Source organism: Budorcas taxicolor, chromosome 6 (genome assembly GCF_023091745.1).
Source record: "Budorcas taxicolor isolate Tak-1 chromosome 6, Takin1.1, whole genome shotgun sequence".
Lineage (NCBI taxonomy): Eukaryota > Metazoa > Chordata > Mammalia > Artiodactyla > Bovidae > Budorcas > Budorcas taxicolor.
In genome coordinates this window covers 63,769,207-63,796,236 of record NC_068915.1, presented here as the reverse complement: position 1 = coordinate 63,796,236, position 27,030 = coordinate 63,769,207, and the positions used below count along the sequence as shown (strand labels likewise).

Sequence of the window (27,030 nt, the reverse complement as noted above, 5' to 3'; positions counted from 1 at the left end):
CCGGGTTGCTGGGTGTTGGTTGTTCTAGCTGTTCCAGTGTCGGAAGAGCCAGTGGGTCAACAGGTGAGCCCACGGGGAAGGACCAAGAAGGGAGTCGGGCGGGGACCTGCCTGGTCGTTGCCTCCACCGGTGGGCTGTATGCGGAGACGGGGACGCCGGGCGGATGGGGTTCCCAGAAGTCTCGAGGCGAGGGCCGTAGTGTTCCCTAGCCTTGTCTCCCTCTAACTTATGGTTATCCTCTTCGGAACTGAGCCTCCGGGAGGGGGCCTCCCCTGACACTTGTTTGCGCGATAGTCATCCTCATTTGCATTCATTATGGTTTGCGGAGTGATGGGCCCAGCAGCCGGGCAGGTGAGGTTGGGTTTGCAGCCTTCGCCTTCCGCGGCGGGGACCACAGCCTTCGCTGCTTTTTCTGGCCCCTCGTCGGGACTGGACCCCCCGTTCCCAGAGGGCCTCCTTCCAGGCCGCGCTTCAGAGGTTTTTTGAGGTCAGGTGTAGTGTGTGGTAGGGGAAAAACGCATAGCAGGGATTCTGGAAGCTTAGATTCCAGATTCTAGTATAGATACTAATAAAATAGCTGTGTAACCCAAGTTGTGCAGGAGTTCCCACCCAGCTTTAAAGTTCTGAGGTTTGTGTTTGTCAGCTCTTTGTCGAAGGGATGCACACCCAAAGTGAATCAGCACCTGAGAAAGATGAGGACAGAGGTGTTGCTGTGTCATTTTCTGAGTGCTGTAGAGTCAAGATGCTAGAGGATGGTGGAGGACCGCATCCGTTTGGATCTCTGAGGATTGGTGAAAACTGGGAAAAGACACATTTAAAAATCTGAACACATGTGGCAAAAACATTCAACTTTTCTGAGGTGATTCATTTGGGACTTTTGGAAGTGAACTCTGGGCACACGGAAGAGTTTAAGGAAACGATGTACTTGGTCTGAAGGGCTTACTTGAACCTCTGTACAATGAAGTCATCGTGTATGATGTTCTTTTCCAAATTTATCCTGATTGTGAGAATCACCTGTGATATTTGTGTAAGTGCAGATTCCCTGGATCCCGTTGCAGATCTTTTGCAACACTATGTCCAGGGACAGGTCCTGGGAATCTTTCTAACAGGGATCCTAAGTGATTCTTCCTTATAAGACACTTTTGCAGAGCACGTGTCTTTCAGTCAGATAGACCCTCCACCACTTAATAGCTTTATAACTTCGGTAATAAACTTCTGAGTTGCAGTTTTCTATATCTGAAGAATGAGGATGATAAGTTCTTTTAATACACCAGAGACTATTAAGTGAGTCTAAGCCCTTTGATAGTAGGATCTTTATCTTAGTCATTTATGTGTCTACAGAGCTGAGTGCTTAGTATTTAATAGGCCCTCCCTCACAAGTGTGTTGAACTGAGAAAAGAAATAGCATGCCCCCAAAACTCTCATGACAGTTCCTCCTCACCTTACAGGTTTTTTTTTTTTTCCTCTTTTTATCAGTAGTCATTTTGCTGAATATTCTTATTAGAAATAATTTTATTTCTTGATGGTGAAAACAGCTTGGAAATGTTTCTGATTCCTTGGTGTAACTTTGAAGTAGTTTCTGCCACTAGGTTATTAATGAGTTTAAATAGAGGCCAAGTCCATTTCCTGGACTGAATTAAGTCCATTTGTTGGACTTACTGTGTGAATTATTGTTTGTAAATGTTGTTTATCTCATTACTGTGCGAGAATTCTAGATCACGGCGATTGTAAGTTTTTGTTATGCCAGATTTCTAAATCATATGTTCCTAAGGACATATTTAGATTCAGTGTATTCATTATTATAAGACCTCCTATTCCCACCAATGTAAAGAATTTGATTTACTACTCTATGTAAAGTTTGAATTCAGCATTCAGGACTGGTGAAAGAATTGGTGTAACATCCATTTAAATACAAAACTAAGAATTAAAATCTGGAAATTATGGTTGTAAAGCACAGTGTAAATGTTATAAATCTAGACAATATAAAAATAACACATCTTACAGAAATCAGGGGGTGGGCAGAAGTAGAAGAAAACAGTTTTCACGTATTTCATGGTAGCAGGTCAAGCCATATTGTCCAAAATGGAATCATACAGTTTTAAAGTGACTCCTCTCTCTTAATATTTGTATAATATTTTTTCTTAACCTTATAATATTCTTCTAGGAACTGAAATTGCTTTTTGTGAAGAATTATTTTGACTGGAGATCTGCAGTGTTTTTAGTTAACTTTATTTTGTTTTGCTTCTGTTGAAGGCAGAAAATTAAGTGCTTTTTGTTAAAAATAGAATGTCTAGTATGATACCATGGTTAGAAATTTCTATACATCCCATTTGTATATGTGCATTATATAGATGTATGGAATGATGTATACCTAATAGTAATGAACTTTATTTCGAGGTGGCAGGATTTGGGTCTTTTTTTCTTTTTTTTTTTTTCAGATTCTTTGTACCTTTCCGTATTGATTGAAATGTTTTAAAGTGCAGGTGTTACTTTTATAAAAGCATTATTTACCAGAAGAGAGGTTTGGTTATTACATCATTCATAGGGAGAGTTCTGGATTTTAGTAAGTAATGCATAAGGTGCTGAGTAATCATTACTGCCATTAACTTGCAATCAATAAATGAGTGCTGCTTTGTTTGCCTTTAGATTTGTTTTATGTTGCTTTATATAGTATCCCTGTGGAGACTGCAGTGTGATGTCTTTATAGTAAATTTGCCTTGATAAAAAATTGGACTTTGTCACTTAACAAGTATGTGAACTTAAACTGTGTCAGTCCCTTTACTCATCTGAAACTGGACATTGTATTTACCTTAGAAGCTTGTCGTAAGGATTAATATTTATACTTAATTGACTTAGCCCACTGCCCAGCACCTGAAGTCTGTTCAGTAGAGAGCAGCTATTACTGCTATTTTAAAAGTACAGATTGTATTTGTATACATGCATGTCTTTCTTAAGTAGTATCCTTTTTAAAGCCATCAGTGTATTATGCTTCTGTTTGACTATCTGCTAATTACTTAAAGTGCTCTACAATGAAATTTTCTCAGGTTTGAACTTGTCCTGGAAGCTGTGCGTCACCATAATGAGGCTTGTAATTCTTGATAACTATGATTTGGCTAGTGAATGGGCAGCCAAATATATCTGTAATCGGATCATTCAGTTCAGACCTGGACAAGACAGATATTTTACACTGGGTTTGCCAACAGGTAATATACCATTTTTTCCATGTTAGATACTCAAGGTTCTGAGATTGAAGGATTTTCCTTGGTAGAATGTTTCCTTTTTATTTCTTGTCATATCACTGATTTAACATATTAGCATATAAAGTCAAATATATAGATATAGATTCTCCATATCTAGTATCTAAATTCCATTACTATTTTCTTGGTTAAAATTCTGACTCATCTACCACTCCAGAATGCAAAAGGAAATATAGAAATATAGCTCAAGTAAGGGTCATGATATTTTTTTGTCCCTTTTTCCTAGTAGTTTTTTGTTTGTATTTAAAGGGGTTGCTTTCATGATTCAAGAAATTTCTTGGGAGATCAGCTTTCTCATTGATCATTAAGAGGTACCTAAAGTATGTCCTATTGCCTCTTAATTTTACCTCGTATCATCTTATTGTATGTGTGTGTGTGTTAGTTGCTTAGTCATGTCCGTTGCAACCCCATAGACTGTAGCCCACCAGGCCCCTCTGTTCATGGGATTCTCCAGGCAGGGACCCTGCAGTGGGTTGCCAATTCCTTCTCCAAAAGGGAACTGTGGAAGAAAGAAAGTGAAGTCCCTCAGTCGTGTCTGACTCTGCGACCCCGTGGACTGTAGCCTACCAGGCTCCCCCATCCATGGAATTTTCCCGGCAGGAGTACTGGAGTGGATTGCCATTTCCTTCTCCATATCATCTTATTAGCTCTTTGCTATTTCTGTGATTATTTTCTTTCTATTTTATAAATACTATCAGTGAAAAATTGAAGACTGATGTGTTCATGACAGAAGGAACATAAGCATTAATTATATATTTTGCTGGATTTAGTTCTCTGTTAAGGTTTTTTCTTTAAAAATAACCAAGTGTCACTGATACCGTGGTACTTTTATTTGATGTTTTGACTTCCATAGAAAAGAGTATTGGTTCTGGGATGAGAGCTGTTATTGTTTTGATGACTGCAGGGCATTTATTCTACACCCTGATTTTTGTTTTCCTTACCTAATGAAAGTAAGGAAATTAATAGCTTACAAAGTTGTTTTTCAGCTCATATGAGAGCAAGTCCTTTATATACTGTAAACACTATATAACTTTAAGATTCTCATAAATGTGTTTTATTTAAACAGTATTTTCTCCTTTTTCTCCGTCCCCCATACATGTCAACCCATAAAAGCTACCATCATAATTTTTTTCACTTGCATAATTTCCATGAAAGGTACTCTGACTCACCAAGTTGTTATTTTTGTTTGTTGTTTTGTTTTTTGGTCCATGGAAGTAGTTCTTGGTGAGAATGGCAAAGAGCGATTTTTTTTTTTAAATTTTGTACACTGGAAGTGGGCCCTTTAACACCCACAGTTTTGATATGTGAGCTGTAGTGATTAAATAAGACCTCTGTATCAGTTTGCCTTGTGTGAACCTAGGCCATGCTCAGACTAGCTGCCTTAATCACTCTGTGTTAATTGTGAAGCAATAAACAGTAATTTGAGTGTGGGGACAGAAAGACTTCAGAGTCATAAACACTAGCAATGCTAAACATTTTTTGTGTGTATTTAAATATACAACCCTTTTGCTTTATTTTGGATAGTATAACTGCTTAGTAATACACCTGCCACGGGTTGATCTCTGAAAAACTTCTGTTAACATTTTTCTCTTTTCTCCTTCATTGACCATCGACAGTGTTAATCATGCCCCATCCTCACTCCTGTGCTTTTGAAATGTGAACATACATTTCTGTAATTGTGAATAACATGCTGTATTATAATTATGCTGCACCAAGCACAATTCTGGGGCTTCCCACATGGCACAGTGGTAAAGAATCTCTGTCTGCCAGTGCAAGAGACACAGAAGACTCGGATTTGATTCCATGGTGGAGAAGATCCCCTGGAATAGGAAATGGCAGCCCACTCCAGTATTCTTGCCTGGAAAATGCCATGGACAGAGCAGCCTGGCAGGCTACAACCCATGGGGTCACAGAGTCGGACACAACTGTGCATGCACACCCATACAAGTACAGTCAAGCACAGTCCTGGGGAATATCTCTTCAATACGTATTTATTGAAGTGATGTTGACAAGCATAACGTTTAAGGGCCTGCATGCTATGGGCCTGAGCTGCCTCCCAGATTTAACTCCCACCATTCCCTTACACTGAATCATGGTAGGCAAGTTAGACTGCTTGTAGTTGCAAGAACAGGCCTGTCTTGCTGGCTTTCCTTTCACTAGTGTTGCTAATGTGCTGTACAATAAAAACTTTGTGAGCTCCAGAACCAGGCAGAATCTCTTAAATCTCTGACTTCACTACCATGTGTGTTATATTTCACACATTCCTTAATTTTTTTGACTCAGTTCTTTCACTTTCAAAATGGGAAACATGATGCCAGTTTCCCAGACTTGTGAGACTTACATTAGCTCACATAGGAAACACCAGCGCAGCATCTAGCACATGGTGGGCATACAGATGTCATCTCTGAACCTTCTCCCCCATCTTTTTTCTATTTTCAGTCAAGACTTACCCCGTTCTTTGATTGTGGGAATTTCACCTCTTCTTCAAAGACTCCATTGAAATGCCGTTTTTGATCCTCCTTTCAACAACCAAGACTGTAGTCTTTCCTCCTTTGATTTGTTATGCTTCTCCAGATCTCTTATAGTTTATTTTATAATATTTTTCCTTCTGTTATGGTTATTTAGTACTTGTCTATCCATATCTTGTGAGTCCTTCTATGGTAGAAAGAGTCCTAATCTTTGTTTTATCTGAAACATAGTAAACACTTACTGAAATAATTATGTTAGTAAATGAGTATTGCAAAGCAAATATATTAAAATCAAGTTTATTTCGCCAGTTTACCCTGTATCATATCTTTCATTGTTTTTTTTTCTATTCAGCCACTTTGATTAAAAAGTAGAAAATGAATGTATTTTTGTCATCACATTTTTCTTCATATGCTCTTAAATTATGGAGGGAGTCCTATAACTCTTCTCTTGACATCAAAAGATAGACGCAGAAAATTTGTTACGTTCCTAGAAAGGAAGAAAGAAAAGTATACTTGTCCATCTTTTATCCTGGTCTCATGTTAGTGGGCTGTAGTTCTTTGATAAGGAATTAGAAAGTTTGACAACATAAATTTTAAATCATTAATGACAATTTAAAACAATTTGTGGTTTTAACTTTAAGAAAACCTATTAGTTTTCTGTTCTCTGAACCTGTCTGTGTGATATTTAGCTACTTCTATTATCCTATCATCTTAAGTGAGAGGCAGTTTTTTTTACTACTCCAGATTTCTTCTGTATTTGTGGTTGTTGTTGTTGTTTTTTGGTTGTTTGTTTTATTTTGCCAGATGCTGTTCAGTTCTGCCATACTTCTCCCTGCTTCTTGAATGGAAACTTTATGTGTCTGTGTTTTATTTTGTGATGGTCGGTGGCTTAAAAATCCAGTACTGTGACCAGGATTGTGTGGGCCAGGTTGTTTGTTGTAAGAATGTTATAAGAATGCAGTCAATTTAGTCTTTGAATTTGTAGTTTAAAAAAATGAAGCAATTTTGAAAAACATCCGCAAGGTGCTGAATTCACTTATGTTTATTGTGTCATTTCATGGAGCTCTTGTCAGTCAGATCTTAATTTTGTAAAACATATGAAAGAATCACATTTATAAAACAATAACATTAAGAGCTCAAATGAAGTATCCAAAGCCAAGATCCCATTTCCTAGAAACCATTTTACTTTATACATTTTAGCTGATATTTGTTGACAGTAACACAAAATGAGAAGCAGGAATTCCAGTTAAAAAAGGATAAGGTTCCTCACTCAATCCTTGCCGCTTTCTATTTTGAAAGTAGAGGCAATATTTAAACTCAGCTCTGGTTTCCCCTTTGATTTCATTAAATGGTCAACACTTGACCTATTTACATATCGTTTGTGCTACAAATCCCTCCCTAGATAAAGATTTTTTCTCTATCAGTGGGATGTTTATTTTTCTTTTAATTCAAATGTGTGCTTTCTAGAAGTTTCTACTCTTGGAATATACACCATTAATTCCAGATAGCCGACAATATAAGAATTTTCCAAGCTGTAATTTAAGCTGACAGGTTCTCAGCTTTATTCAGTAAATTCTGATTTCCTAAAATATTAGGGTATCTTGTAAAGAGACTAGTTCAACATTTATTCATTAATTGAATATGTATTCATATTCAAATCATTTGCCTAATATGTATAAAATACTATTAACTAAGATGAGAATAAAGTTAATATACACTTTTTTAAAAATTAGACTGTTAGAAAATGGAATCTTTATCTGTTTTAGGGAGTACACCTTTAGGATGTTATAAAAAACTTATAGAATATCACAAGAATGGAGACCTTTCTTTTAAATACGTGAAGACCTTTAACATGGATGAATATGTAGGTAAGCTATATTGTTTGAATGTATTGTTTGGACATGTTATATTTTAAATTGAATATATTTTGAGAATATTAACATATTATTTAAAATTGTTTTGAATGAATATATTTCTAGAGTGTAATGTATCACCTTGTAGTGGGGTTGGAAGCTTATGTAAAAATGTCTATATTTATGTAATGACAGCATGACACAGTGGAAGGACCGTGGGACTGGAAATTAGAAGCTCTGCCCTCATCTTCAGCTGCTACTTACCAGTCCTGGCTCCATCAACTTTGAGCCAGTTCATTGACATTTTTCTCATTCTTTTTCTTTTTCCCTCAAAACAAAGTTAAAACCAGTGTGGGGATAAAGTAATTAATATGTATGTAAAGTAATTAGTAAAATTTTTTCAAATATAAGGCTATTTATATTTGTAGCCTTGAAGCTTTTATAATTTATTGATTGTTAACTTGCTTGTGCTTCCTTGATGGCTCAGTGGGTAAACAATCTGCCAACAGTACAGGAGACACACGAGATGATGGTTCGATCCCTGGGTTGGGAAGATCCCCTGGAGAAGGAAATAGCAACCCACTCCAGTATTCTTGCCTGAAGAATCCCATAGAGAAGGAGCCTGGTGGGCTATAGTTCATGGGGTCACAAAAAGTCGGACATGACTGAGCAACTAAGCACAACTTGCTGAACTGGAAACATACGAACTCTGTGTTAACATTTACATTTTATAGGTGTTTATTTTTAACAGTAGCTTGATTGCCAAAGAACTGTCATAGTTAAGTATACCTTGCAGGCAAACAGAAATAACAGAAGAGGAAAATGGACAAAGATTTCAGTTGTGTAACCACTTAATTTGGAGAAGGAAATGGCAAGTCACTCCAGTATTCTTGCCTGGAGAATCCTGTGGACATAGGAGCCTGGTGGGCTGCTGTCCGTAGTATCACATAGAGTCGGACATGACTGAAGCAACTTAGCATGCATGTACGCATTGGAGAAGGAAATGGCAACCCACTCCAGCATTCTTGCCTGGAGAATCCCAGGGACAGAGGAACCTAATGGACTGCCGTCTATGGGATCGCAGCGTCGGACACGACCACAGCGACTTAACAGCAGCAGCCACTTAATTATATTGAATTTAAGACATAAATCAGTCTTACTAGTTAAATTTTGTATTTGAGAAGTGGAATATAGTGATTAAATGCACATGAGCTAGACTTCTGTGTTCCAGCCCCTCCATGAGCTCCCTGACCCTAGGAGAGTGCCTTAGCTTTTCAGTGTTTCTGTTCATCTATAAAGTGAGATTGATACTAGTAGTTCCACAGATGTTGTACACATTGATTGAGTTAATACATTTACAGTGGTTAAAATAATGCCTGACATAATACGCATTTATTCCATATAAAAATGCTTTTAAATTGAATATGGCATAGAATATATAAATAGCATTTGTGGCTTAATCAGAAAAGTCAACTTTAGATTTATTTCTGAAAATAGTTATTTTTTTATTCATTAACTTTGTGTTTAGGACTTCCTAGAAATCATCCTGAAAGCTACCATTCTTATATGTGGAATAACTTTTTTAAGCATATTGATATAGATCCTAATAATGCTCATATCCTTGATGGGAATGCTACAGATTTGCAAGCAGAATGTGATGCATTTGAAAAGAAAATAAAAGAAGCTGGAGGAATTGATCTTTTTGTTGGAGGTACGTAAAACATTTTGTCATTAGTCATTTGTTAACTTGGATTAGGTGCTTTAAATTTAAAAAAAAAAAAACTTACCTTCGTGTAATGTAAAGAACATCTGTGACTGCCTGTAATACCCATTTATTTAGCTATTGATTTCTGTTTTACTTTATATTCATCAAAAAATAATCTTAATGTTGCAGGGGGGAATTGTTTAAATTGTGGCTTGAGATATAGCTCCTAATCCCTGCTGAAGTCTTATAATTACCTCTTTAGAACTGACACTTTACCACATCTTAGAAAAGGAGTGATGTGTTTCTTTTCCTAAATGATACTCTAATTCTTTTACTGTTTCTTTAAAATTCCAACCCAGGTTTCTTATCAGATTACAGCATTAAATCTCTAAAAGTTTGCATATGGTACAGGTGGATTTTAACATTTTTCTACTGACCATTAAATTGCTTCATTTCACCAAGAAATGTGTCAAGAATGTCAGATTTTATCATCAGCCTTTAGCTAGTATGAATTGAGCTTTATAATTGTGTTAATAAGATCTAAATAAATGTTTAAGTTCCACTTAAAATTTCTAGGTACACATTTGCACACACACCCACGTATACATATGTGTGTGTATATTTTGTCTTCCTGATCTACCACTGAAGAGAGGTGAAAGAGTCTCTACCTTTGTAATGACAATATAATTTTCTGTCATCACAGTGAAGCATCTGAATAGTACAACATCATGTAAACTGAAACCAAAATTGTTTTTTTGCCAGATTCTTTAGTATTCATCTAGACATACTAAAAGCTCTAAATTAACACTGGATATCTAGAGGTAGACATATCTGTTAGATCTAGATATGTCTTATGATTTATTAGAAGCTGCTCAAAATTGTATGAATTAGACCTGTATTGAGGTTAACTTATGGTTGAGGTGGTCGGGTATTTTTGGGGTGTTTGGTTGCCTTTGAGGAAAATTGGATTTTATAGTTAGACAAAAACTAGCATCCAGTTTTGGCCACCTACTATCTGTAAGATCTTGGGAAATTTATTGACTTCAGTAAATTAGTTCAGTATACTAACTAAGTATAATTCATCCTTTGTAAAATAGGATTAATATTAACCATTTCAAAATTGATGAGAATTAACCATTTTATAATGTGTAAAATGCCTAGTGAAGTGCTTGGTATATAGTTGGCATTCCATTAAGTGTTACTCTACTCTTTGTCTCTGAGGTATAGTTTGTAAAGTAATTTTTTCTTAATGTATTGAATGTCCCGCTGTTTTATTGATTTACCTCTAAGGCTATCTGGCAAGAATGAAGTTTTTCTCTTTGAAGAAATTGTTGTCTACCCAGCAGAACTGATATCAATTACTGCTTTAAATATAGGGGATGGTTTTTATTTGAGCAAGAATTCAAGTTAGACTCTTACTTTTCAAAATAGAAAATATCTATGTTTTAAATAAAACTTACTAATATTACTTCAGTATTCCTGGAAAATATTTGCATTCTAGTTTTGTCCATATGGCTCAATTCTGGGATAATTGTCATTTGAACCTACCAATACCAAGGCAAGGCAGTAGACATTTGAAATGTTTGTGTGCACTACTGATGTATTCTTTAGATTTTATAAACTCTATACCAAAATAAGGTAAATTTACTGTAAAATAATATACCTATCTTGTTCAGTTATGTCAAGAAGCATTTTCACTCATTTACCATTATATGAGAAGAGAACAGCTACCCACTCCAGTATTCTGGCCTGGAGAATTCCGTGGACTGTATAGTCCATGGGGTCACAAAGAGTCGGACATGACTGAGCGACTTTTCACTCATACCATTACACAAAAAGATATAGCAGTTATTAAAACTTCAGTACTAAAAAATGACTACATGGATAACATAAATAGTATTTTTTTTTTACTTTAATGGAGGGCTTATTTTTTCCTGTTAATTTATTGATCTTACATAAGGCTTCTTGTGACAAATCCTTTAGGATCTTAATGCCAGGAAATAGAATTTCCTGGGGGGAAAAGACTTGATAAGAACTTTTTAACTCCATTTTTTCCCTTTGCCTACTTTGCAGAAAATATTTTAGCTTAATGTAATGTTTAACGTTTAATCTTGCTTTTCAGATACTTGTAGGAGAACTTTCTTTTTTCCTCATAGCTTTAAGTCACTTCTGGTTTCTTTTTAGCTAAATTTTTTGGTGCATTTCCTCAAATAACCCACCTTAGTTCTCCCTTTGAAACTAATAGCACATAATCATAATTATTTATGTTTATTAATGACTCTTACTACTAAAAGTGACTTAATATTTTGTTTTTGAAACAGTTTTTATCTTAAACTTCCCGTAGTTCTCCCCTTGCAAAAAAAAAACAAAAACAAAAACAAACCTAAGATTTCCTTTCCTCTTCCATTAACACCTTCACTGTAGTCATGGGCCAATCCAGGGTCTGACAGTTCATATTTATCATCCAAGGGACGTATAACAGTATGTAGAGAATGAAGGGTTGGCTTATCACATGTTCTTTGGACTTTTCCCTGTTTGGAATACCCCATTATTGGATGTGTCTCATGAAAGAATCTCATTTGATTCTTTACCTTTGTTGATCTAGGTTGTTATCATTGGATTTTCAAGATGAGGCTTGGTATCTGGGTCTTACCACTTACCCTTCTTTTGTTCCAGGGTTTGGTTAATAAAAACACTAAGAACTGAGCCAAATGGGATCAAAATATCAGCCTTATTGAAGGTAAAGTTGAATTAGAGATGGCAGGTTGGGCTCGAGGCTAGAATGGTGTTGCCTACTTCTCCCCTCTGAATTGGAAATAGTAAGACCAGAGAAGAGCTTCAGAGTAGCCCACCATTGCTCACTCCTAGGAAACGGAGCAAGAGTTCCTATCCCTCTATAGATAGGAGAAAGGAGGAAATACATTGCCAGAAATTCTTCCTCTGATGAGAGAGTGTTGGGAGAAAGAATAAGGAGTATCATGCAATTTCTGATCCAACAATAAAATACACAAACATGGAAATCTACAAATAGATTCTAAATGCATTATTAACTTTAAAATGATCTTAAGATAATTTGTGTTTAAAAGGTAAAAATAAAAGACAATGGAAGATTGTAACCCTCTACTTCGGTTACATGATTAGATTCTTTGATTTGGAAGTAACTGTAATCTACTAATGGGACCAAAAGTGAATTTATTGGGATGATTATGGAGTAATTCACAGAAATGATATTAGAGTTGGAAAAAAATACGTCTTTAGAAGAACAAGAACCACGAGCTTCAGATCACTGAAGCAGGGACTCACCTGAGCCTCTCCTGTAGTGTTATCATCAAATGCCTCAGCTCTAGATGACTTCTTTCTTTTTGTATCCCTTGGTCAAATTTCAGATTTCTAGAGAGAAATTCTGATTGTTTCAGCTTAGCACAAGTACTTATCTCTAGACCACAACAGTTCTGCCTAAAAGAGATGAGATATAGGGTGTTATAATTGATCTAGGCCCTGTTGTAAGGGGATCAGAGCAGGGAAGGAGGAGGAAAAAACTATACTGAACATACCAAAGAATACCAACCTCCTTTCATTTATTCATCTGTTTTATTGAGGGCCTCCTATGTGTCATGTGTTCTATCAGGATATAGTACTGAAAAAAAAGTCTTTACTTTCATGAAGTTTACCTTCTAGCCCACAGAACTATAGACACAGGGAAGACACACAACCCGGACTCAGAGGTTTTAGGGATGTTTCATAGGGGTGTTGATATCTTAGCATAGACTCAAAGATTGAATAAAAATTAAGCATGGTTTTTAGAGTTGATGATTATTTTAAAGAAAATTTGATAAAGCTTTTTTTTAAAAAAAAATCTAAACATTTAAAAAATACAGTTTTATATCCGGAAGTTCAATTTTTGGTAATTACTCATGGTCAGTAAGGGAATATACAGTATTGACCCTTCTCCCTCAGGAGCCTTTGTAGTTAACTTCAGCTTTGCTGTACACTTCTGTATGACTCAAATCACCAGTGAGACCACTAGAATTGATCTTGGAGGACTTCCTGTTTTTTCTAGAACTCTGTTTTCCTGTTTCTATCCTTTCCTCTATAGAGAAAAATAAATAAAAGTATCTGGGCAGATTTATACTGAAGAGGAAAGGCAGAACAGTTTTACAAATCTAGAGAGAGACATATCTATGGTTTAAAATTCCCAAGTACATACATACATACTTAATAGTGGAAACAAAGCATGCATATTAACCACATATAGGTCTGGGCTTTATGTACTAGATTAAAAGTTAATCCTGTATTATTAAAGATTTCCTTAGATTAAGGGCTTCACAGCTGGTGCTAGTGGTAAAGCACCTTCCTGCCAATGCAGGAGACATAAGAGGTCCAGGTTCGATCCCTGGGTCGGGAAGATCCCCTGCAGGAGGAAATGGCAAACCACTCCAGTATTCTTGCCTGGAGAATCCCATGGACAGAGAAGCCTGGCAGGCTACAGTCTATGGGTTTGCAAACAGTCGGATACGACTGAAGCAACTTAGCATACATTGTGCTTTGGTAGTTCATATCTTGGGCTTCCCTGGTAGTTCAGTAGTAAAAAACCTACCTCCCAATGCAGGAGATGTGGGTTCCATCCCTGGATTGGGAAGATCCCCTGGGTAAGGAATTGGCAACCCTCTCCAGTATTCTTGCCTGGGAAATCCCACAGAGAGAAGATCCTGGCTTTTTGCAGTCCATGGGGTTGCAAAGAGCTGGACATGACTTAGCAACTAAATAAATTGATACCTGCTTCCTAAGGTTTTCGTTTCTTTCTTCCTTCAAAACCAGGTTACTCTTTGTCATATTTTACCTGTTGTAGCCTGGGGAAGTTTTTAGAATTATGTATTAAGAATCAGTAAGATATGCCTATGTATCATTAAATATGCAGAATATAAGTATGACAGATATTTTGACCTGGAGAACTTGTGGGTTTATTTTTTGATTGAAGTTGCCAGCAATCTGTCTAGTAAGTAGGGTCCATGTATGTAAAACTTGATTTAGTAATAACTACACAGGAAGATTCTTGATTTTATAAAAAGATTTACCTCCAATTTCCTTCAAATAAGAAATGTCATATTCTTACCTATATTTTAGAGACAGTCTTGAGTATTAGAGCTGGTAGTAGATCTCCTCAAAGTAGTGTTTTCAAATTGTGGTTGTCACACATTATTAGCTTATGAAATCAGTATGGTCAGTCACATTCAGCATTTCCCTTTTGTAAATGAAATGAAATGGAATCAAAAGTAGCTTGAATGACTCCTAGTAAGTATTATTTCATGCGGTTCTTAATTGTATTTATATGTGTACTACATTGCAATGTCAAGTGTATTTCTTGCTATAGGTTACATTTTTTAAAAGTTTGAAGAAGACTATTGCCTTAGATAATAACTTGTCCGATGTAGACATTTTTATAAGTGAGGAAGCTGTACTACAGAGAGGGCCAGTAGTTAACTGCTCTATCTAGACTAAGAAGCAAGCAAGTTAAACTGTGACTATAAAGACTGCTAGGTTAGGAATCAGAAGATTTAGACTGAATTTTGTCTTAGTTATTTACTAAATTATTACCTTGAATAAGTCATATATTATTCTTGAGCATCAGAGTTTCCTTTGAGTTTAAAAAATAGGTGGGGGAGATGAGGTAAATAGATATGCCTAATCTGACTGTATTACAAGATTGTTAAATATGTCTGATGTTGAGATGATGCATGTGAAAAATGCTTTATACACTGTAAAGTATTATTCTAATATAAAGTGATATTTAATTTTGCTGCTATTAGAATCATGCTAGCTCAATGCTAAGCATATGGAAAACATTGAAATACTTGTTGAATCAAATATAGGAACAAATATCTTACTATAGCATTAGAAATTCAGCTGTCAGATAAAACAAGGTAAGTGTGTTTATGACTATTTCTTTGGTCTGAAAATCATGTTTAAGTTGGAGAAAACTTATTTACTTTATGTGAGAAACCTTATTTAACTATGTGTATATGTGTGTATGTATGTATTTCTTTTGAAAGGAATTGGTCCAGATGGTCATATTGCTTTCAATGAGCCAGGATCCAGTTTAGTATCAAGGACAAGATTAAAGACTCTAGCAATGGACACCATTTTGGCAAATGCTAAATATTTTGACGGAGATTTATCAAAAGTGCCAACTATGGCTCTAACAGTTGGTGTGGGGACAGTGATGGATGCTAGAGAAGTAAGAATTAAATGTTCTTTGATGTTTTTCCTTTGATGTTTGTAGATTTTGGAGAAATTATAGTGTCAAATAAGTGGTTTTGATTTAATCATATTTGCAATATAAATTGTTGTCTAGCTTTCAGTAATTGCTGTCAGGCTCATTGCCATGTTTAGAATTCAAGTAAATTAAGTCTTTGGAGCTGGAAATTAAAAATCAGGCACCACCTCTTTTGAGGTACTGCTTCACTTGCCTCTTCCTGTTTCACAGTTTGAGGTCCTAACATCACACTTATATATAGTTTTGGGAAAGGACTTGTTACAGCAAAGATGCAGTTCTAATTAACATTAAACTGCTTTTGGAGGCTGAAGGTAATTTAGTGTTTCTTGACTGTAGAAGCATAGCTTAGTTGGTTTCCAGTGGATAAAGAACCCCTCTAAGATGTGATCTGTTCTAAATTTGGTATGTTTAAGAAGGTAAGAGTTCTGAACAGTAGACTCTTAGATTTTTTAGTTTTTAATTCATCTTTTATTTCCTGCCCTGAGAATAACAGACCAAATTATAGTCAGCTCATGGTTATAAGTAGTTAAATTATATGGAAACCCCAAAACTCCATCCCTTAGCAGCAGGATTGGATAGGTTCAGGGGAAAGAGTGTAGAAAATGTATGGTGAATAAGTAACTGATCTTGATATAAATACATCTAGGCTTGAATACATAAACAAAACTGTCATTCAGAATGTAAGAGTTTTTCATGTGAAAATAATAATTGGTTTATGAAAAAGACCTTTTTCATAGTAAATAAATTGAAAATAATTCAGAGCAATCTTAGTTCTAAAATACAAAACTCAAAGTTATGGAAAAAGATTCTTACACTTAGCAAGATTTAAGTTATAATGCAATTCTTACGCTAATTCTTAGAAGAGAGTTATTTCAGACTTTTTTTTTCTTTTGTTCAGGTTTTCCAACAAAATTACATGATACCATTCACTTCATAGTATTTATTCCCAGCATGATTATAGAGAAAATTATGACAAAACTACTAGGGCTTCATCATTCTCCTAAGGGCTTTAATGCTTTATCATTATATCATTCTTTTTTAATTGAAGTATAGTTGACCTACAATATTGTACTAGTTTCCAGTGTACAGCAAAGTGATTCAGTTATATATTTTTTTCAGATCATTTCCATATAGAGTAAATCCTTGTTACTTAGCTGTTTTACAGTTTGTGTCTTTTAATTTCATATTTCTAATTTATCCCCCTTTCCCTTTGGTAGCCACAAATTTGTTTTCTGTGTCTGTGAATCTGTTTCTGTTTTATATAGATTCACTTGTATTATTTTTTAGGTGCCACATATGAATGCTATATTTGTCTTTCTCTGTATGACTTACTTCACTTAGTATGATATTCTTCTCTAGGTTCATCCATGTTACTGCAAATGGCACCAATTCTTTTTTTTTTTTTAATAGCTGAGTAATATTTGTGTGTGTACACTCAAGCCACATCTTCTTACACCAACCCTCTGCTGATGCACACTTGGGTTGTTCCTGTTGTCTTGGCTATTGTAAATAATGCTGCTAGATTTTTCATAACATTCTTTTGAAAGAAGAAGTATCCCATGATTATACTTAATGATGTGCTTATCTTCAGTTTTAATGGGCTTAATGCATACAGATTTTCATCTGCTAGTAGTTTTAACTCTGATGTGAGTTATTCTTCAATGTCATTTCCAATAACTGCAAGTACATGTAAAATTTGGATCCATGTGTGGGGCAGATGCATCTGTTGAGTGGAAAGTAGGTTTGACTGGGAGATTAAGTCTTCAGTGCATCAGTGAGTATCTTCACATTTGGGCAGCTCAGATAATGAGGACCTTCCATACACATGTTGGAAGTGGCACCTGTAAGTTATTACAGATTTCTTAAGACTTAGGAATTATATACTAGATTGTGAACCACACAGGTCACTGCCCGCAATTTTCACTCCTTTCCTAGCTTGAGGCCTTACACTGATGTTAACTGTGAAATGTTATACTTTTTCTAGTCCTTGCTTAGCTAAAATAACACCATTCACTTTTCAGCTTTCAGAGCTCCCTCTTCTAACCATAATCCTCATAATCAAAATTACTGTCTTTTATTCTGTTTTGTCTTTATAGCACTTTTTGCAGTTTATAATTGTTTTTTGTGTTTAGTTGTTTATTATCTTTTCCTAATTTATAATCTCCAAGCGTTATTGGGTTATATATATCTAACACAGTAGACTGCCTGTCACATATACTCAGTTACTGTTAGAAACAGTTTAAATGAGTTATTTTTGCCCATAATTCATTTTAGACAGGTTGGTTCTATCCACAGCTTGGCTATCTCCCTAACCTATCAGATCTGATTTTTACTAACTTTCGGGTGTTTGACGAAAGCCAAATTTACCCTCAAAGCATTAAAATTTATTTTTACTGAGATATATTTAAAGATAATGCTTATATTTTTAAGGTAATTTCAAAAGAAAAGACACAAAATTGTTTTTAACTGTTGCAGCATCTTTAAAGTTGTTATATATAATAATTTGAATATTTATTTTTGTGATGACCATTAAAACTTAAAAATCCACTTTTTATTTTGTTGACTTACTGAATATGAGACGTCACCAATGATTTCTTAACTGTTAAAACCATCCTCCTTTTACAAGTCTTACCCTACTGGGCCTCTTTTTCATCATCTATTCCTATTTCTTCTGTCATAAAACTACTACTGTTCTTCCTTCCTGGCCATTCTTTCTCAGTCAGTCCTCCATCTGCCTTGGGTTCTCATCCTAGCACTGTATATCCAGTATGCACACTTTTGGGCAGTCTTCTCAGTGACCTCTTTGTGTGCATGTTTTTGTTTGTTTAATTAACACATCAACAGCAGTCTCACTTTGTATTACTCTTCTCAGTAGATTTAGTACTATTCCAGAAAGATCAACTGCCCTCAATACAGTGATAACTACCAATCTTTAGCCAGTTATTTTTCTGAAGCTGCAGAATTCATATTTTCAAGTGACTCCTTTAATTGTTCAAAATTCATCTTTCTACCAAAATTGTCTTTGCCTCCCTTGGTGAATAGCAGCACTCTCCATGAAAATTATCTGAGCTTGAAACTTTTGTCATTTAGGCTTCTTCACATCATACCAGTCACCACATTCCACCATTTAACTTAGAGATAAGTGACCAGCTCTCATCAGAACTGCCTTACTTCTGGTCTGTATCAGTTTTTATTTTTGAGGATTATTGCAAACCCATCCTAAACTTCATGCCTATCTCCTTTCTTTACCTATCCCGTTCTCTATATTATAGCCCATTAAAAAAAAAAAAAACCATAATTTAGTTATTACTTGTGTATGTAATGTGTCTCTGATTCCCTGCTACTTCATCACAAGATGATATCCAGCCCCTTTGTTTGGCATGAAAAGGCTCATATATCAAACTTCAGTCAGTTTTTAGCCACTTCCATTCATTACCCTATGATTCAGCCGTACCAAATTTATAGCTTTTTATGGACCACCCATAATTGTCTGAAATGCCCCCTTTTCTGCTTATCCTTAAAGACTTGGTTTCAGACAGGAGCTACTCTTAAATCTTGTTCATACTTATTCTCTTATTCCTTGAAAAATAGTGGAACAGATAGAGTAGAAATGGTCACATTAGCAACATCAGATTACATTATGAGAACAATGTTTTTCAATTCCTGATTCTCCAGATATGTCTTCATAATTCTTAATTAAAAAGTTATATATGTCTTATTGTAGTTGTTAAGGATGTGGTTGCTGGAATCAGACCTCTTGTTTATATAGTAGCCTTACCAAGACCTTCAGCAAGGTACTGAATATCTGTGCCTCAGTTTATCTATAAAATAGGAAAATAAGAATAGTATTTATCTCATGCTGTTATTTTGAGGAGTTAGATGATTCATAGAAAGTGCTAAGTTCAGTGTTTAACTTTGAAACCACCAAATCATCTTAAAACTCCTGAAATAAATTAATGTCCATTTCAGTAAATATCTATCATGCAATTATCACTACATATTCCCATTTAATGGTGTTAAAGTTGCTTTAAAGAGACTTTTCAAATGATAGTATAAGGATTTATGCCAGATTGCATAATAGTCACCTAACGGCCCCTGATTCTAATTCCAAAGATTCTGGATAGAAGACAGAGCAAAGAACTTGAATATTTTGTTGTTGTTGTTTTAACTCCTGTGTCTTTAATTTCCAGTAAGGAAAACTAATTAATAAAGCCACTAATCAGTGTTGTGCTTACCTTATTATATCAAGCATTGTTAATGTTTAAAAGAATGCTTTTAATCATAGGTACTTTTAATTTAAAAATGCCTTTAATTATAGGCATATTAATTCTTCACTGAACTGAGATTTCTATACTTAAGAACAAGTATCGATAAAAACAGTACAATTCATACACATTGTAAATGCATTTTTGGGCTTTGATATTTTTCAAGATATAGCTCCAAAATGGAAAGTAGTGAATCTTGATAAAAGAAATACAATAATATCTGGTATATTAATCTTTAATTTCCTCCATGTTTTAGAAGGTCTGGCAGTAAAATACGAAATATAGAATTTTTACATTGTTATAGATATTTTAGAATTAAAACCACCTTAACATTCATTTTTTAGTTAACAACTGTAATGAGAAAAAATGTTTAAAGGTTTATTTCATAAACTTTTAACTTGTAAAATAGGATTGAGTTACTGCTAAAGATGTTAAAGAAACGATTCTTTCAGACATCTATACACTTACTCACTTTTGTACATGTTCTTTGAATTATCTTATAGGCTATTAGGGATTTGCGACCAAGAGCTTGGGTTTTCTGTACCTAAGGATGGGTCTCAATTATGTAACACATGTGAGTCTTAAGAGAAAAAAAGGATAGTTCCTGTATTTAAGTAGATTCTGAATCCTTCTTTCAATCTAGTTTTGTTCCAAAATAGCTTTATATAGAACCTATTCAGTGAACAGTCTTCAGACTCTAGATTACTTTTAAAATATCTATTGTTTTAGAGTCCTTTGCTTTTCCAAAGTAATATCTATTACATATCTGGACTAGAGCAATTTGGTAAATCATTCCTGGTTATGTAACTTATGTAACTCTGCTTTTACAAAACAGCCTGTTTCTTTTTCCTTATTCTCCCAGGTCTCTTCTGCACATCACTATTATATGTGTTAAATATCATAGGCATTATGGTATATTTAGTAATACTCCATTACAAGATACTGTTTTACTTTGTTTACTTTGTGCTTGCCTATTACCTTAAAGAGTAGAAATAAATATCTTGGACTATGAAGAAATATGGAGCTATTTATTTTTATTTCAATCCTCAGAAAAATATCGGTGCTAAATTCTTTGTTTTAAAAAATAGAGCTTCTAGGTCATTTGAACGTGTTTTAAGAATTGTTCATGATTTTTCAGGTAATGATCCTCATTACAGGCGCACACAAGGCATTTGCTCTCTACAAAGCAATAGAAGAAGGAGTCAATCACATGTGGACTGTTTCAGCTTTCCAGCAGCATCCCCGAACTATTTTTGTATGTGATGAAGATGCTACTTTAGAATTAAGAGTTAAAACTGTGAAATACTTTAAAGGTGAGCATTGAAGTTTCAAAAGTAGACTGGGCAAATGTTCCATTGTAGATAACAATTAAAACTTAATGTGACTGAATATGATGTAATTAGTCATATATATAGGTCAGTAATTCACAAAGTATGTAGTTAGTATACTGGTGATATATGAATGAAAATATATTTTTAATCTTTTTACTCTAATAACTAGGTGTTTAATATATATTAGAAAAAATATATACTGAACCAACCAAACTTGTATTTCATGGATATCATTGCTTTGACAAGGTTAAAGAGGTTACTGTATTTTATTAGCTCTAAGATACTGCTTTTTTCACATTTATCTAATTTGAAATTGGGATGTTTAAAGTTGACTTCATATAGTTTATTTGGTAGCAAGTTTTCCTTAGTGGTACATAAAATAATAGCATGTCTTATACTTTTTCAGCATCTCATATTCATGAAATATAGTAATAACTTGAAAATTCAATTTAAAGGAAATCAGTAACTCGTGGTTCGTGGGAGTGTGTGAATGTCAAAAAATCTTGACTGTAGTACAAATGAAGTTTGGCAAACAGGGAAAATAGTCTCATTTTTAACATGAAATTTTGATCATAGATATAGAGCTTTGTATTTGCACTTAACCTGTTGTGAGAATTTTCTTGTTTTACTAAATATTCTTCAAAAGTATTTTTAATGGCTATATGATGTCATAGTTTACTTAAATGTTTCCCTTATGTTGAACACTTTTTTATCAGTTAAATTACCAGCTTTTTACCAGGTCACAAATATACCAAACTAAACTGAAAATTGTAATTAGTAATTTGACAGGTAAAAACAGAGAATAGCTCAGTTATGGGTTATGAATGAGATAGAGCTCTTGATGGCATTTTACCCATATGTTTCCATGTAGTCCAGGTTTCATCACAACTATTAGATTCCTTGACAAAGTTAACAGAAGCAGTCTTCAATATCCACATACTTTAATGCAAGTTTAGAGGAGATTCATTTAACATTGCCGTTTTCTAGCACAAGTAATTCCCAGATAAACCCCCTATACTTGTCTGATCAGTCTGGTTTTTATCAGAAAATAATAACAGCCAATACTTATATTACCAGGCACTATTTTAAACATAATATACTTACTGATTTACTTAATTCTCAAAATTGTATGACATGGCTACTCTTATAATCCCATTTATAGGTGAATTAACAGGCTTAGTAGGGATGTTAAGTCACTTACAAATTATGAAGCTGAACATATTTCTGAAGAGATTCAGGACATCAGCCTCTGTCAGGATGCCTCCTTCAATATGGAGAAAAATGGATTGGAGATATTGTTCTGGGTTATATATAGACCTCATTTTACAGTAAGGGATTTTGATACAAGGTAGAATGGTTGACTTCATAAATATATACATGTTATAAATGTAATTTTATATATTTGTCATGTCCTCATTATTATATTATTGCTAGATATACTGGGGGAAACGAATCGCATAGTTATCTTTAATTCTTCAAATACCATTCATACCATTATTCTTTCTTCTGCCATCCCTTTAAAAGTGTCAACAGGAATCTTAAAGGGTTCTAATTATTAGCTCCTAAAGAAATCTTAACTACATCTAAATCAATAAAATTCATTAGCAAATGGAAGTTTATTTCAGTATATATCGTTTGAAAGATATAAGTAGATCACAGGAAAACATTTTAATTTGTTTTATTCCAGTTTTTTTTTTTTTAAATAAAACCTATGTGCTATGTCCTTGAAGTAATATATTTTCAAGACATTATCATCATGGTGAACATTTTGTTTTGTTTTATCCTTTTTAAGCCCTACTCCAATAGCTTGATAGACCTTGAATGAGTTCAGATTGAACCAAACCATAAAATCTATATTTAGCTTTTCTTCTTCAGGCAGCATGTCAGAAGTCTATACATTTTCATCATTCTCATTAGAATTTACTTATTTCTATTTATGATTTAAATGGCAATTATTTTTATCACATTCTTGTATAGGAAGTTGCTTTAGCTTATGTACAAGTCATCTTATGTACAAGTTGCTTTATCTTAGTGTTTAGTTAAAAAAAAAACTTTATGAGTTGGCTTTGTAATGTTTATCTTGATGTTTTACATTGTGCATTTCTAAGCTCTGATGTATTCTTACCATGGTCAAAGCTTTAAGCAAATGGTAGGTGAATTATATCAAGTAGAATGGTCCTCTAAGAGCTGATACCTTAGAAGACCTGTATCTTCTAAACTACATGGTTGAGATTACCATTGTCTCTGTTGTCTCCTCTCAGATCTCTCCAGTCTCCACTTTGCTGCTTTTTACATACTGTTTGTAAACTTTTCAGTTAAATCTTGTTTTAAATAAGATTGGTTCTATTTAGAGATAATTATCTGGTAAATTTTTTTCATGAGCAGATAACTTTTGCAGTATAAAAAATTACCCTTTAATGTTCATTTTTGGGAAATGTAAATTATATTTTCCAGTTAATGTCATCAGCCAGGAAACATGAGTTCAAACAGTGCCTTCAAGTATATTGTCTCCTGTGGTATTACTCAAAAGAAGTGTAAGTTTCCCTGCCTGAAGGTAGTTGGCATTCTTCATAAAAACTGGCTCATTAAGTGATTTGAGAAAATATCAATAAAATGTAGCTCCATAAAGGTAGGACTTTAGTTTTGGTTCACTGCATTAGTTCAGCATCTCAAAGGATACCTAGTACATTGGAGACACTTGGTAAATTCTAGGAACTTGGGCAGGTAGATGGATAAACACGTGACACTGATACCACTTCAGTTTAAGACCTAAATTATGTCATTCACTGTGAAATCCAAGGTACATTAAGGAGGAGATTTTTATATTTATATAGTACTTAAGAAAACTTTAATTGAGCTGATGGGACTGAGAGCTGTTGAAGATGCCTAGCATTTAGCTTTCAAGAAAATGGCATAATCAACAGCACAGGTGCAAGGATGAACTAACACAGTAGCAGAAAAAGTTCCTCTTAGTAGAATAGAAAACAAAATATATTGTTTTAAAAGTACAAGCTAAAATGGGGCTTGCTTATACTTTAAAAATTTAGTGAAAAGGCAAATGAGGGCTCACATGTCATGACCTTTCAAAAGAATAATGGAGGAGTTATTAGCCCTGAGAAAAATATTCTTATGTATTAACATTTTTTGAGCAAATAACACATGCCAGTAAATAAGTAATTTAAAATCTAGCTTCAGAAATAGTTTGCATGAAACAGTCAAATAAATAAAGTATTTGTTGGTTTGTCCACATTCTCATGGATTTTATCATAGGCATTTTATCTTCAAAGCACTGGTAAGCATGGAAGGGAAGGTTAAATAACTTGTGGAACTGTCACTATAGAAACATTCAAGTATTAGAAATTACATTATCTAAGACATAGAAACCAAACATCATTATAGGACTTTAATGCACTATGCTAAGTACCTTGCTTTCTATTTTGAACTTTTGAGCAGAGGTTACTTCGTTTTATATATAAAGCCAGATAGCTAAATAGCTGTCATATTCCTGAGGTGGAGGCAGAACCAATCAAGTGCCTTTGCTTAGTTTAGTTCTTTTTATACATAATTCTTTCATTTCTTGGGTTAATTGTGCTCCTTGCTTTAATGTCTTCAAACTCTTCCCATTACTCACTTTAACCTTTTGACCCTTATCTCTCTCCAGCTGCATGGAACACTTTAACTTCAGTCCCTCCAGTCTTACCTCCAAGATTCTAAATTTATCATTAATGATTAAGCATCCTTCCATGTCTAGCCATTCTGCCACTGCTCTTGATACTTTTCAGTCTTAAGGACCTTGAGTTACAGAATCTTGGTCTCCACTCTCTCCCTTTCTCCTTTTTAACAATATATGTTCTAAATTCATTTTGTTTATATTAAAAAAAAACGCTTCCCAGAAGCCATCTCACTGAACCTTCACAGATTTTTTTAAAGTAAATGTTTACTGAGTTTCCACCATGTATCCATCATCTTTATAGACCCAGAATTTAGAGCAGTAGATGTAAGGTCCTGAACCTGTTTATTTTCTGAGGGCAAGTCGTTCTAAAGTTGAGACCCAGTAAGCCTAAAGGAGAAAAATCATGCTTTGCTCAGGGAGAAGAGCATTCCCAGCTAAATGAGACAGCAAATATAAAGACCGGGCACTGTGACCAAGTTTAGCCTTTCTGAGGTATTAGCAACAAAGCCAGGGTTGAGTGTAACATAAAAGGGGGAAAGTGGAAGGACATGAGATCAGAAGGATAAACAAAGACAATAGATTAAAATCTAAATTATTTTCTAAGTGACCATAGCAATAAGAGAATTTTAAGTAGGGGAATGGTATAATCTAGTTTTTGTTTTTTTTTTTTTTTTCCTTTAATTAGACAAGGGAAAAGTATGCAAATAGGGTGTTGAGCTGGTCGTAAAATTAGAGAGGAAAGTGGCTTCAACCAGCTGTGGAGATGAATATAGCTACTTTGCGATGTATTTTGAAAGGAATGTCAACCAGTCTTGCTCCTGAGTTTAAAAGAAAAAACATCACCTGTGAATTTCAGTTGTCTGGCGTTAGCAGCTCAGCAAAGGATAGATAATACCATATACTAATATTTTTAAAGAAATGGTATAGAAGGGGAAAATGGATCTGGACTTTGTCAACAAGTCTGAGGTGCTCATGAGACACTGAAGTAAGCTGTTGAGTAATTAACATTCTTTCAACTGCACTAGTGAATAATTCTCTCAGGACTGTTCCACTCCTGATCTTTCTCCTACTACATGTAGTAGGACCTTAATGTTCTTTACATGTCCCTTAGCTCTTAAAAATGGGTCTTCACAGTTTGAATTTTAGAGTGAATCTGTAGTCTTTTGATAAAGAACACTTTCTTACTAGCAAGTACCCTGTGTCCTCAATCCAGTAATTCCATTTCTTAAGAAAACCACATTAGTCCCTTTCCCCAGTCTCCATGTTCTTAACAGCGTGGTAAATTTAACTGATTTCTCTGACCTCCAAATAAAATCTTTAGTTGATTAATTGGGATCATCTACTTCCCCAAAGACATGAGTAACTGGAAGATTTCCCCAAGAAGCTTTAATAATTAAGGAGAGTTTACAAGCATGCCAATTATAAGATGAAATTTAAATTTACTTGGAAATTAATAGGTTATCTACTACATTGTTTTAGTAAACTTGTCTGAGTGACCTGTCATCAACCCCTATTGTAAACACCCATGTAAAAATAGTGAAAAATAATTTGCCAGATGAGTGGATAGGGTAATATATTGGAGAACTAACATAACAACAGTTCTGAGCTCCTCAGTAGAGTGTGACTAGAGTTTGACTCTGAGCTTCTCAGAGAGTCAAACTCAATAAACTTTAGATGTAATTAGTGTTCAAATCTGTTATTTTGTCATACTGAAATTCTAAAGCCAAAACTGCTGTTACTTTGGGTTACTACTTACAAAGAACCTGTACCCCATTCTAGATCTACGATTTCATAACCATAAATTGATACTTGCTAGGTAGTTTGAACATTCCAAAACATTTCTATTTGTATCTTTCCAATAAATACAGCCATTTTGTACTGGGGGCTTCCCTGGTGTCTCAGACAGTAAAGAATCTGCCTACAGTATGGGAGACCCAGGTTCGATTCCTGGGTCAAGAAGATCCTCTAGAGAAGGGAAAACTAAACAGTCTAAAACATTTTTGTTTGCATCTTTCCAATAAATGCAACTATTTTGTATTAGGTGGGAGCTAACATACGTTGTATTTTATTAAATCTTTCTTTTTCTAAAGTAAATGAGATACAGTTCAAAATAAAACTAGAAATGTGCTTTTTTTCTTTAAGGTTTAATGCATGTGCACAATAAACTTGTGGACCCACTGTACAGTATGAAAGAAGGAAATTGA

The 27,030-nt window shown here is 34.6% G+C and overlaps 1 protein-coding gene across 1 annotated transcript; it reads left to right on the top strand.

The window, feature by feature from the left end:
- On the top strand, nt 1-27,030 carry GNPDA2 (glucosamine-6-phosphate deaminase 2). The gene is made up of 7 exons (XM_052642155.1): nt 1-63; nt 3,045-3,203; nt 7,492-7,593; nt 9,107-9,289; nt 15,334-15,518; nt 20,961-21,135; nt 26,969-27,030. Exons 2-7 carry the CDS (start codon nt 3,080-3,082, stop codon nt 27,028-27,030), a joined length of 831 nt encoding a protein of 276 aa, XP_052498115.1. The 5' UTR covers nt 1-63; nt 3,045-3,079.

Bases quoted from the DNA above. Each gene is read 5' to 3' on its own strand.
- GNPDA2 (XM_052642155.1), top strand. From the start codon at position 3,080: ATGAGGCTTGTAATTCTTGATAACTATGATTTGGCTAGTGAATGGGCA. The intron at 3,204-7,491 runs GTAATATACCAT...TATCTGTTTTAG, and splicing joins TACACTGGGTTTGCCAACAG to GGAGTACACCTTTAGGATGT. The intron at 15,519-20,960 runs GTAAGAATTAAA...ATGATTTTTCAG, and splicing joins CAGTGATGGATGCTAGAGAA to GTAATGATCCTCATTACAGG.